The 11,392-nt window shown below is 30.6% G+C and overlaps 1 protein-coding gene across 2 annotated transcripts; it reads left to right on the forward strand.

The window, feature by feature from the left end:
- The first annotated feature begins 5,005 nt into the window (after window positions 1–5,005).
- On the forward strand, window positions 5,006–7,809 carry LOC131874560 (1-aminocyclopropane-1-carboxylate oxidase-like). Of its 2 annotated transcripts, XM_059218039.1 has the most exons (5): window positions 5,022–5,222; window positions 5,362–5,450; window positions 5,733–5,971; window positions 6,741–7,074; window positions 7,295–7,809. In XM_059218039.1, the coding sequence occupies exons 2-5, from the start codon at window positions 5,370–5,372 to the stop codon at window positions 7,556–7,558; spliced, it is 918 nt and encodes a 305-aa protein (XP_059074022.1). In that variant the 5' UTR covers window positions 5,022–5,222; window positions 5,362–5,369; the 3' UTR covers window positions 7,559–7,809. The 2 variants fall into 2 exon arrangements, with proteins under 2 accessions (XP_059074021.1, XP_059074022.1); XM_059218038.1 differs by having other exon boundaries at window positions 5,006–5,450.
- The last annotated feature ends 3,583 nt before the right edge of the window (window positions 7,810–11,392 follow it).

Consider the following 11,392-nt stretch of genomic DNA (forward strand, 5'->3'; position numbering starts at 1 on the left):
AAAGACAAAACAAAACCCTACAAAACACATACGCTGCTAAAATGATCACAGACGCAATTATATTTCCCAAACACGGTTAAATCTCTCATAGACGCACCTATAATGAAAACCTGCAATCTGGAAAATGAAAATGTTGTCAGGAACACAAACACGATTTAGGGATGCACAAACGCATCAGAAAAAAAAACAAAAAAAAATGTGGTTCCAGAAGGTGCAGATGTGAAAAATCGAAATGTCATCGGAAAATATCAGATCTGCAACTTTGAAAACACAAAATCTACAACCAAAAATATTAAATGCAAAAAGACAAGAGTCCCACCGGGCGTGCCAAAATGTGTATGGTGAAAAGTGGATAATGGAAACAACAATATTGAAAGACAAAATATATTCAACCACAAAACCCTAGCCTAATAACAACAAAGATCCACTATAACATATGAAGATTACCTAAGACAACGCAAATCAACAAAATAAAAAAGATTATACCATCACATGTCCAATAGGGTTTGAACCTCCATTCTTCCTAACTCCATTGATCTTGCTTGATATATTTGCTCTCAGATTTTACGTGTGCACAAGAGCTCAACAAAGAATGGAAATTGGTTGATAGCTTGATCGCAAAAAGACTTGATTGCATAAGATTGATTAGAATGCTTAGAATGTTTAGGAGGATTGATAATGAAAGAAGAATCTCCTTATATAGAAGACACTGTAAGAAATTGAGGGATAAGATTAAGAGGTGTAAAAGATAGATGGTCGGCTAGGATTAAAAGGTAGGTAGAGGAAATAAGAAAATAATGAGAGGGTAGGTAGTGTAGGAATTAAGAGATGAATGACATGTGTCATAGGTAGAAAAGGCTAATGAATTAATTAAATAAATAAAGATTCATGTAATGAATAGAAGAAGTGGGATCAATTAAATAAATAAAACTATTTATTTAATTTAGAAAAAGGATAATTTAAATAAATAAAAGTATTTATTTAAAGAATAAAGTTTAGAAGAGGCTAAAGTGAATTAATTAAATAAATAAAAATTTATTTAATTAATAGAAGAATTAGGCTTAAATAATTAAATAAATAAAAATATTTATTTAATTAGACAAGACAATTTTAGGTGTCTACAATAGGTTTTGTCTAGTTTGGTTTTATGACAAGATATATGATTATATGACATTGAACTAATTGAATGACGTGACATATCCATGAAATATAATTAGAATTGATTTCAATTTCTAAATGGTTTGCTTCTAACATGGATGTGTTTCATTGAATCAAGCTAGTTGAAAATACTAGTTTGAAGTGAATTCCGCAATCCACACACTATTCCATGCAATTTGAAAAAAAATGCATTATATTTAACACAATCATGAAATATTATGAATTGCATGGAATTTGTGATCCTATTAAGATGATCATCTAAGAAAGAAATCTTACCTGATTAGTTGTATTAAGCATGGTAAAATCCCCTTGTTAATCCTTGCACTAACAAGAACTACTACTTTTGATGCATGTGTAGCTATAATTCACACATCCTTGAAAATGCATGTTAATGTTATGTGAAATTTAAGTGGACAATTGCTAGCTACACTATAGTAAGACTTAAAGCATATCTAATACATTCTCATTGCTTAAAAGGATTTTATTGGACCCAAGGTGTTTGCTTATATAAAAAACCACATGATACAAGTGCTTTTATTACATGACATAAAAGATTTTAATAGAAGGTCAATATCCTTGATGGTGATCTTGCCCAATTACTTTAAGAGATATGTTCTTTCTAAGCAAGTAGGTGTTTCTTTATGATGTTCTACTTTTGACCACATCATCCAGACAATTCACATTCATGTCTCAAATGTCTTCAACCATTGCAAAGCAAAAGGATTTAAGTCATTATCAATGAGGTTTTTATTTCTTGAAACTTCAAATCCTATAGTTTATATATTTAATTCTAAATATTTTAATATATTATTTAAAAAAATAGATATTATTAAAGTTAAAATAATTTAATAAGGTTTAACTTAATTTTCTTTTAAAAGTAAAAAGTAATTTTATTAAATTTAAATTATTTAAGTTAAACAACTATTATTAATTTCTATTAATTTTGATTTAACGATTTAATAAAAAATAAATTGTTGAAGGTATAAAATTATTATTATTATTCATTTATTTAAAACATAAACATTAAATAAGGGTTAATTTAAATTATCAAAGTTAGAAAAAGATTGTTTTTTTTTGTAAGGGTTAGAAAAAGATTGTTATTTTTCATTTATTTTGATTTAAACAATTAATAAAAAAAAATTATTGAAATTATAAAATTATATTTTTATTTTATTTTATTTTTATCAATTTTTATAATTTAATCGCTTATTTTATTTATATAATTTAATCGTTTGTATTATTAAAAAAATTAAACAAAATAATATTATATATATGTATACAAATAATGAAAATAATTAATAATTATATATATATATAACAAAATGATATTAAAAATTATCAAATTTAAGAAAAAATCAATAAAAATTTAACAACTTAATTCAATATCATGAAATAAAACTAAAATTAACAATACAGTATTTAATAATAATGTAAAGGATACTAATTCATGCATTACTATGTATCACAAAGTAAAATAATGAATAGTGAGTTAAATGCTGAGGGTAAAGAATGAATAGTACCCTAAGTTAAATGCGGAAGGGCAATTTTCTCTCTGCACCTGACAACTTTTTCTACACACGTCTAAACCTAAACCTAATGGAAACAGAAACGGTGTTGGATTTTGAAGGGCCCACACTAAGCGTCAACGCTTAGTTTGTGCTGTTTAAACCAACCTATCTGACACCACCCTTATTATTTGTGTCTACTGTTTTGCCTGTGTATATAATCAAGCCTTCTTTTGCAGCCGTGTTGGGAGCCAATCAAAGCCAATCAAAGCGAATGAGAGACAAATATGATCTGTTTCACGTGAAGGCAGTCATATCGCTCAAAAATTTCATTCAATGAAAAAACCTAAAATTCTTTTATTCAGACATTTTGGTTAAAAATTGTTTAGTTTAAATAGTTTGAACATTGCTAAACACAGGAATTGCACTTCATGAATTTTTTTTATGGAATGTGATTGGTTGCAGCAGAAAAACTATTCAATAGTTAAAGACTAACCCTCGCCAATAGTTCCTTAAAAGCCTTAAAAGTAGGAACTAATAAGGTTGTATGTCTTAATTGTTCTCCTTCATATACAATTTCTACTTTGCATATCAAACATTAAATAGTGTTTGATGTAACTATAATAGTATTATACATGTATAATACAATTATTCTCCCTCATATGTAATTTTTACTTTATCAAACATTTAGTAACTATAATATAATCTATAAAAAGACATCTTTCTATAATTTACTAAATATTATAGTCATGTGATTTCTGTCTTCAAAATGTCTCAACCATATGTCATGCTTGACTATTGAAAATCTTTATCAAAACCACATATTATGCTTGATTATTGAAAATCTTTATCAAATTTTTATATTCAACATCCATTTTATACAACTAAGAAAATAGAAATTTACATACATGACAACCTAAACACATATACACCTATCAAAGAGTCAATAACACTCATGACAACCTAAACACAATATACACCTATCAAAGAGTCAATAACACTTCTTTGAATTTTTTCATATATATATGTAATCATACCATATAAATATGGTGGTAAAACCTTCTAGACTGTTCAAAGATGAGAAGTAAACGTCTTAAGTGGCATGTCTTTGATCCCAACAAATAGGTATTTTCAATGGAAGGTGGGTATCAGAATTTCGCTCTCTTATAACAAAGATTTTGAAAGGACTTCTAGTCAACTTAAAATAGTGTCTTCTTGTGAGAACACTAGTTTTCCTAATTATGCTGCAAGGATAATGTAGTCAATGATCTCTGGTCCTACTTCAATAGCTTGCAGTACAATTGAACATGGCAGCCACTCTCGTACATGGCCCACTGTACATGTGAAATCAATTACTTTTCTTAAAGGAAAACCAACGTTGTTGGAAACAATTTAAGCTATCTAAACTAACGATTCAGCAGCCCACTGTTTATGATCCAACAGAGGATAGATCTTATCCCAAGAAAAAAAAAATGAATATATAAACATTCAGAGGAGAAAAGGACTATTAGAAACGACAAACATAACCCATATAAAGAAGTATTGAGGAAAACCATGTGAGTTATGGTGGACTACAATCATAATAATTATCTGTGTGCTTTTGGAAATCAAATGAGAGAATTGTATTGTACTAAAATTATAGGAATTATCTATTTTAAGGTCAAATGGCAGTACCACAGTTTGTTGCAGCCCATAGGTTTGGCGAGACATGGGTATTGTTGAAAAACCAGGGGCAGCATCACATAATTGTAATAAAGTGCTTTGAAAGCAGTTTAATCAGATAAACCACTCAGCTTGGGTTTCATAGATGTTTGTTTCTAAGCATTTCAACGGGATGCCCGAATTGGATTTCTTTCCTGTGGGTGCTGCCCTACTTCATAGCTTTTTGTCATATGTGACTTAGGCTGCAATCAACCCAATGATCTGCTTCTACCAGGACCACTACTTATTGTATCATGACTGCTTTATTTAAAATATAGTGCTTGGACTATCATAACAATAATACTATTATTAATGACAAAATCTAATAATGACTAAACCATCATTAGTATTATTGACAGAAATTAAACAAAGCAGTATGACAATGAAATACATTATTTCTTTTGCAATCCAAACTGATATACACATTATTAAACCCTAAAAATATAAATGACACGAAACGCATTTTGGTTGGGCAGCCAGTTTTGTTTGCCTCGCAAGAGATAAACCACGATAGATTTGGCTTTAATCCTTAACCAAAGCAATTGGGTATGGACTCTCTCATGGCATAAGACAATTAAGTAATAATAATGAATAAACAATATTACTGCCCCAAAATACAATTCCTTTTTTTGTGCATCAGGCCCAAGACAATGCGCGATAAACTTAGAAGTAGACAATAATATCTGACAAAAGCAGTTGAATGGGAGCCGAAAGCTAAGTATGCAGATTTGTCAGTTTAGATGAATTTCATGGTCAAAACAAAATTACCTACTAATGTGAAGAGAAAAGAAAAGCCAGTGAAAAAAGCCTAATGGGTAGCTGCTTGGAAAGCTGGCTTCTCCTTGCCTATAAATTGTGGTGATCTTCTATTATTTTTTCACACACAACTTGCCTGCAGTGCTGCATTTTCATTGCACATCTTTGAACTTGTTTTGTTGTCTAAGTTTTATATAGGAAATCATGGCTGCTATTACTGCTGATGCTGCTGCTGTTCCAGTGATAGATATGAAGAAGTTGAATGGAGAAGATAGAAATATTGCCATGGTTGAGATTGACCGTGCGTGCCAACAGTGGGGATTTTTTCAGGTCTTCTTACTATTTCCTTTGGTAACTGGTATATAGAGAATTTAGTCATCTATCAATCAGGTTGCATAGGTTGCATTCCTTTCCTTTTATATATGATATCAATTCCTATCGCAATTCTCTACTTCTACATATATTATTTACTTTCAAAAGGTTTCCAGTTCATGCTTTACCAACTCTTTTTTCTTTGGTTTTGTTTTGCAGCCATTTTGGTCTCTAACAATGAAGTAGAATTATTTTGACCTTTCACTTTACTGATTGAGCTTAGTGTTTGTGGGTTTGCAGCTTCTGAACCATGGTATTCCACACAGTCTTTTAGATAAAGTGCAGGAAATTTTCAAGGAATATTACAAGAACTCCATGGATGCCCAGTTTCAAAAATCTGCTTCTGTCCAGATGCTGAATAAAGCTTTGTCTGAACAAGATTGCAGTAAAATAGAGGCTGACTGGGAAGCAGGATTCTTTCTCCAGCATTCCTCACATCAACCTGCTATTGCTGCTCCTGCTTTGCCTGCTGACTTGAAGTATGTCTTAGTTTTCATTTTCGGAGGCTGGCTTACTTTTATATTCCTGTTTTGTTTATTTGAATATGTCATGCATTTCTCTATCTTTAATGTGATGCATTTTTATCTTTTTGCAACATGGAGCTGGCAACATATTCATGATAAAATTATGAAATTCATCTTCATACATTATCATATCACGTCATAGAATCTTAATAATAGAAAAATGAAGTTCAATTAAAAAAATATATTTATAAGTATTGATGGGCTCTATTAAAACCTAAGCAGTTTAGGGGATGGAGTTTCACAGGTAATAGAAAATTTATTAATTGGAAAAAAACTATTTTGCAAAGTAATTCATAATATATTCGGTAAAGCAATAGTTAGTCTAATTAAATTTTTTATTTGAATAGAATTTTTAAGTTATATTTGTATTTCTATTTTTAAAGTTCTAATGGTAATCTTGTTATGTTTAAACTGATTATTCTTAAATGTCATTCAGTTTAATGATCAAAGTTAAAATTTGATTGATAGAAATGGGATTACTATTTACTACTTTTAGATCTAGATAAGATGTAAAATTAGTGTTAATTTTTTGACCGTTGAAAAGTGTGATATTTATGCAAAACATAGATTAGACTTCATGTGACAATAAACTCCAAATATCTTTGTAAGAATTTGATATAAAAATTGACATGATTAATTCTTTCATAATATTATAAACAAATAAAAAAGATAAAATGATAGTTTACTTCCCCACACTAATCATTATATTGATTGTACATTACAGGTTAATCATGGATGAATTTGCAGAAGAAATGAGTAGATTGGCAGATAGAATGTTAGGCATAATGGATGAGAATCTGGGACTTGAGAAAGGCTATCTGAAAAAAGCTTTATCAGGAAAAGATAGCCCTTTCTTTGGCACAAAAATGTGTCACTACCCTCCATGCCCAAGGCCAGACATCATAGATGGCCTCCGATCTCACACAGATGCTGGTGGAATCATTTTGCTATTACAAGATGATAAAGTAGATGGTCTTCAAGTTCTCAAGGATGGAACCTGGTTTGATGTCCAACCAATGAGCCATGCAATTGTTATTGACATTGGAGATCAGTTGGAAGTAAGTTAAATTTAATAAGAGTTATTTCAATTGTTATTGACATTGGAGATCAGTTGGAAGTAAGTTAAATTTAATAAGAGTTATTTCTTAAAGTATTTTTTTTTTTGTTGTTTAAAGTTTACTCTCACCATTTAAAGTAGATGTAGGGCTTTAAAATTATTTTTGGAATATTTTGGTGTTGGTTAGGTTCTAAACATCCTTTGTAATTAATCTATTGTAGGTTATTACAAATGGGAAATACAAAAGCATGTGGCATCGAGTACTTGCTAAAACAGATGGAAACAGAATGTCAGTGGCATCATTTTATAACCCTTCAAGCTCTGCAAAAGTATATCCAGCTCCTAGCCTCGTTACAGATATACCCAATGCTGAGAATTATCCGGAGTTTATATCAGCAGATTATATGAGAATATATGGAGAACAAAAGTTCCTTGCCAAGGAACCCAGAATTGAAGCCATGAGAGCCATCTTGCCAGCCTATTGAGGGCTTAATTGACTACTATAGTGTTGAGGAGGTGGAGACTTTTAAAGAATGTTCAGATTGTTGGTTTATACCAGATCTTCAAAAATAGACATATCCTTGCACCTTACTATTTAAATAAAGTATTACATTTGGTGCACGGTTTCAATGTATTAGAGGCATTGTAACTAGTTAGTTTGTGAGAGACGTGTTTGTGTTTGTATATTTCTTTATATAGAAAATAAAGGGTGATAAAGATTAGAAGATTTGTTCTATAGGTTTTGGCTATTAGAGATGATATATATCATCAGATATTTTAATTTTAATGATTTTGGTTTTTTGAAATCAAATATATATATGAAAATTAGTTAATTCTATGAAATTATGTGATCATATAGTTGTTTCAGATGAATTTTATATTTTTTCAAATTAATTAGTTTCCTTACCATAAAATAAAAAGAATCATACATAGATTAATTAGTAGTCAAAATAAACTTTGACACATATGTATTCAAAATTACTTAAATACAGAAAATTTTCATTATAAGCATATTTTTTCTATGAAAAATCTTTTGTTGCATATTTATTTCAAAATAACTAAAAAATAATTAAATTAAGAGTTATTTGTTCATAATTCACAGTTTTTTAAGATTAGTAACTAAATTAAATTTATATATTACTTTGTATAAAAACCTAGCATGCTTATTTTGAAGGACATAAACCCAACTTAAACATCAATTTTTATAAATGTAGTAGTTCAGATCATACCATACTAAGAAAATGATTATGTCTAATTTAGTAGTTGTGGAGGATAAAGAATGTTAAGAATTGATTGAAGGAGGCCTTGGACTTTCTCAAATATGTTTTAAAGATTTTTTCAATTAGCATAGGTGCTATTTTCTTAACATGTACACTCTTTTCTTGGATGTGATTCTATTTTATAAGAGACACTTATATTCCCTAGTCATGCTAGTTGTTGGTAGGATAGAGTCAATATAATGATTCACGTTAGATCTATTTGTAAACCCACAAGGACAACTGATTTGTTCCCATTAGGATGACAATATAAAAGGGTGGCCCAATAGAGGCCAATGTTGAAAACTCTTATGTGCACCAAAGGCAATGTAGTAAAATTAGGTATTTCTAGCAACTTTAGAGAGGCACAACCACAAAGGAATAAGTTTAGGTACATGTTTCTCTATGTGGGGAAGCTAAAATAGTGACATACTCATTCCCCATATGTGGGTGTGATGATATAGTATAATATAAGATTTAATCTAGAAGAGGATGAAACATGTGATAAATATTGTTAAACTTATGTAATGAAGAATATATGATAATGTATTGTAAGAATATTCAACCAATAGATGAGATGTTAACTTCTCCCTTATGTTTGTATAGTTGATATATATGTGAATGTATGCATATTTTTATTTCTTATTCTTGCGGTCTACTAATTTTTTTTTCTTTTTCATGTTCATTATATTGGGGTAATCATGACATCACAAAGATAAAATTAGGCCACTAGTTTACATTTCATTGTCGACATTTTGTTATGTTGTTACGATCTTAGTTGTTGGTGATGCAAAGATGAACAAACCTTGGGTAGGAGTTGTGGTGAAAAAGATTAGAAAGAGAAGTGTTTACAAATTTTTAATGTTGTACATTAGTGAAAGATAGGTTCTAGCACTTGGGGGGTGGGTTAGGCACCTATGGTTAACAATGGAAAGGAAATAATTGATAATTTTACAACCTCTTTATATAGAGTAAAATTTGAGGGAACACTTACATGTGAATTAGGTTCTACATATTCTTGGACATCATTAGATTTATACTAAACCATCCATGACTATTGTTAGAGAGGGGGAGTACCTTGAGGTCATATTACTTCACACGAGGGAGTCAAGGTGGACACCCCCAAAATCAAGGCTATAGTATGATGGAAAATGCCTAGGATCCTCAAGAATCTATAAAGTTTCTTGGGGCTTACTAGTTACTATCATTGCTTTGTAAGAAAATAAAGTACCATAGAAGCACCTCTAAGAGATATATTGAATAGGGATTATATCTATTGATCATTATGATGTTTTGTTTTGTTAGTGATGTCAAAGTTGTGTATCATGGGAGTAGTTAGATTGTAATTATGTTTTATTTTGTTAGTTAGATATGGATGAACAAAGTCAAGTTATGTTGGATATCCCTCATGTAGTATGTCACTAAATCATTACAATCATGTTTTAGTTGTTGGATAAGATAATGAAGTGTCTATAGTATGTTTTGAGGTTTGTTACTCAGAAACTACATTGGCACAATGTTTTTTACCACATTTTACCATTGTGATGTTTTGCGTTGTGTGGTTCAAATAAGTAAGGCTACACATGAACACAAATCTAGTCAAGTTTCAGAGGTGGAGTTTAAGAAGAAGGAAATTTATGGTTGGTAGTACTCTCACAGTAACTAGTTCATTGTCTATGCTAATGTTCTTGATGGATGCACCAGAGTATTGTATTGTGCGCTAGCTAGAAGAAGCATGTGGAGGTATATTGGGACTAGCTGAGTTTCTATTGGGTAATGCATAGCATATTTGCACTCCTGGTGTAATGTGTTGGCTTTTGGATCAAATCCTTTTACATGTTTTATTTAAGGTTTATTCATGTGGACAACTTGTAGATGTTGTAAATATGTTTTACCTCTTGACTTGTATTTGTAATTCATGTAGGGATGCACATATAATTGTAATTGGATTCATTCCAACGTGTGGTTCCATGGGTAGAATTGATATAACCATGGAAAAAGTTGTGCAAGTTGTCTACTCAATGTGTGCTTAGGTGTGTGATTTGAAATGAAATTTTTTTACACACTATTAGAGTATTTGAAGTTGATCAGATTAGGGAGATGTTGAAGGTTCAGCCTTGAAGGTATGCATGACACATCTTTCATGTACTTTACTAAATTGAGGTTGGTGCCTCATCATTTAAGTTGGTGCTTAATTCTTGTATTAGGGGATTTGGATGGTAGATCCAAGCAACTATTCTCACCATGGTTTTTTTCCTCTAGGTTTTCACATAAATCTAGTGTTCTATTGTGTGAATGTGTGCTTATCTTTTTCTTGGTAGCTTCTATGATGATTGGGGAAATGATAATAATATTTAATAAAATTGGAATTGACATATAATGATTCAACCTCCCCCCCTCAATATATTTGTATTTTTAACACCTTCCTATGGAATGAAGTAGCTACCATGGCATTTGAGAAGGTAAGGATGTACCATATGCACAACTCCATATTCAGGTACCCTAATTTTTTAAAATTCCTCATTATAGAATGTGATTATTTTATATATGATATTTGGGATTTTCCTATCCAAATGTAGGTAGCATTTGAAGACAACTTATGAGAGGGACGTGTTGGATATCATGTAGTTCGATAAAATGATACAAAAAATTATGTCAATTTCATATTTATGGATAAGAACTTGATATGTTACTATTGGTGTAATGATGGTGTTGTACCTTGTTAGTTATTCAAATAGGTTATAATTACACATCACTTAAGCTTACTTAGGGGCCACATTGGAGCATTTAGGAGCATTCATACTTTATGTGGTGTCTCCACCTTTAGTGGATGAATCACACTATAACTTTTCACCTTAGGTGGGTGATAAGTTATCACTTAATGTATCATGTCATAAGATCAAGACACTTGTCATAATATTAGTCCTCCCTATGTTTCACCTTCACCTATTTAAGTACGGGGTCTCCTATGTACTTTCTTCAATTCAATTTCATTAAATTGATTGGAATATAGTTTATTGTTGTCATATTAGTTCTCTCTTGTTCTTGTGCTTTCCATTAGGC

The sequence above is a fragment of the Cryptomeria japonica genome, chromosome 3, assembly GCF_030272615.1.
Source record: "Cryptomeria japonica chromosome 3, Sugi_1.0, whole genome shotgun sequence".
NCBI classification, from domain to species: Eukaryota; Viridiplantae; Streptophyta; class Pinopsida; order Cupressales; family Cupressaceae; genus Cryptomeria; species Cryptomeria japonica.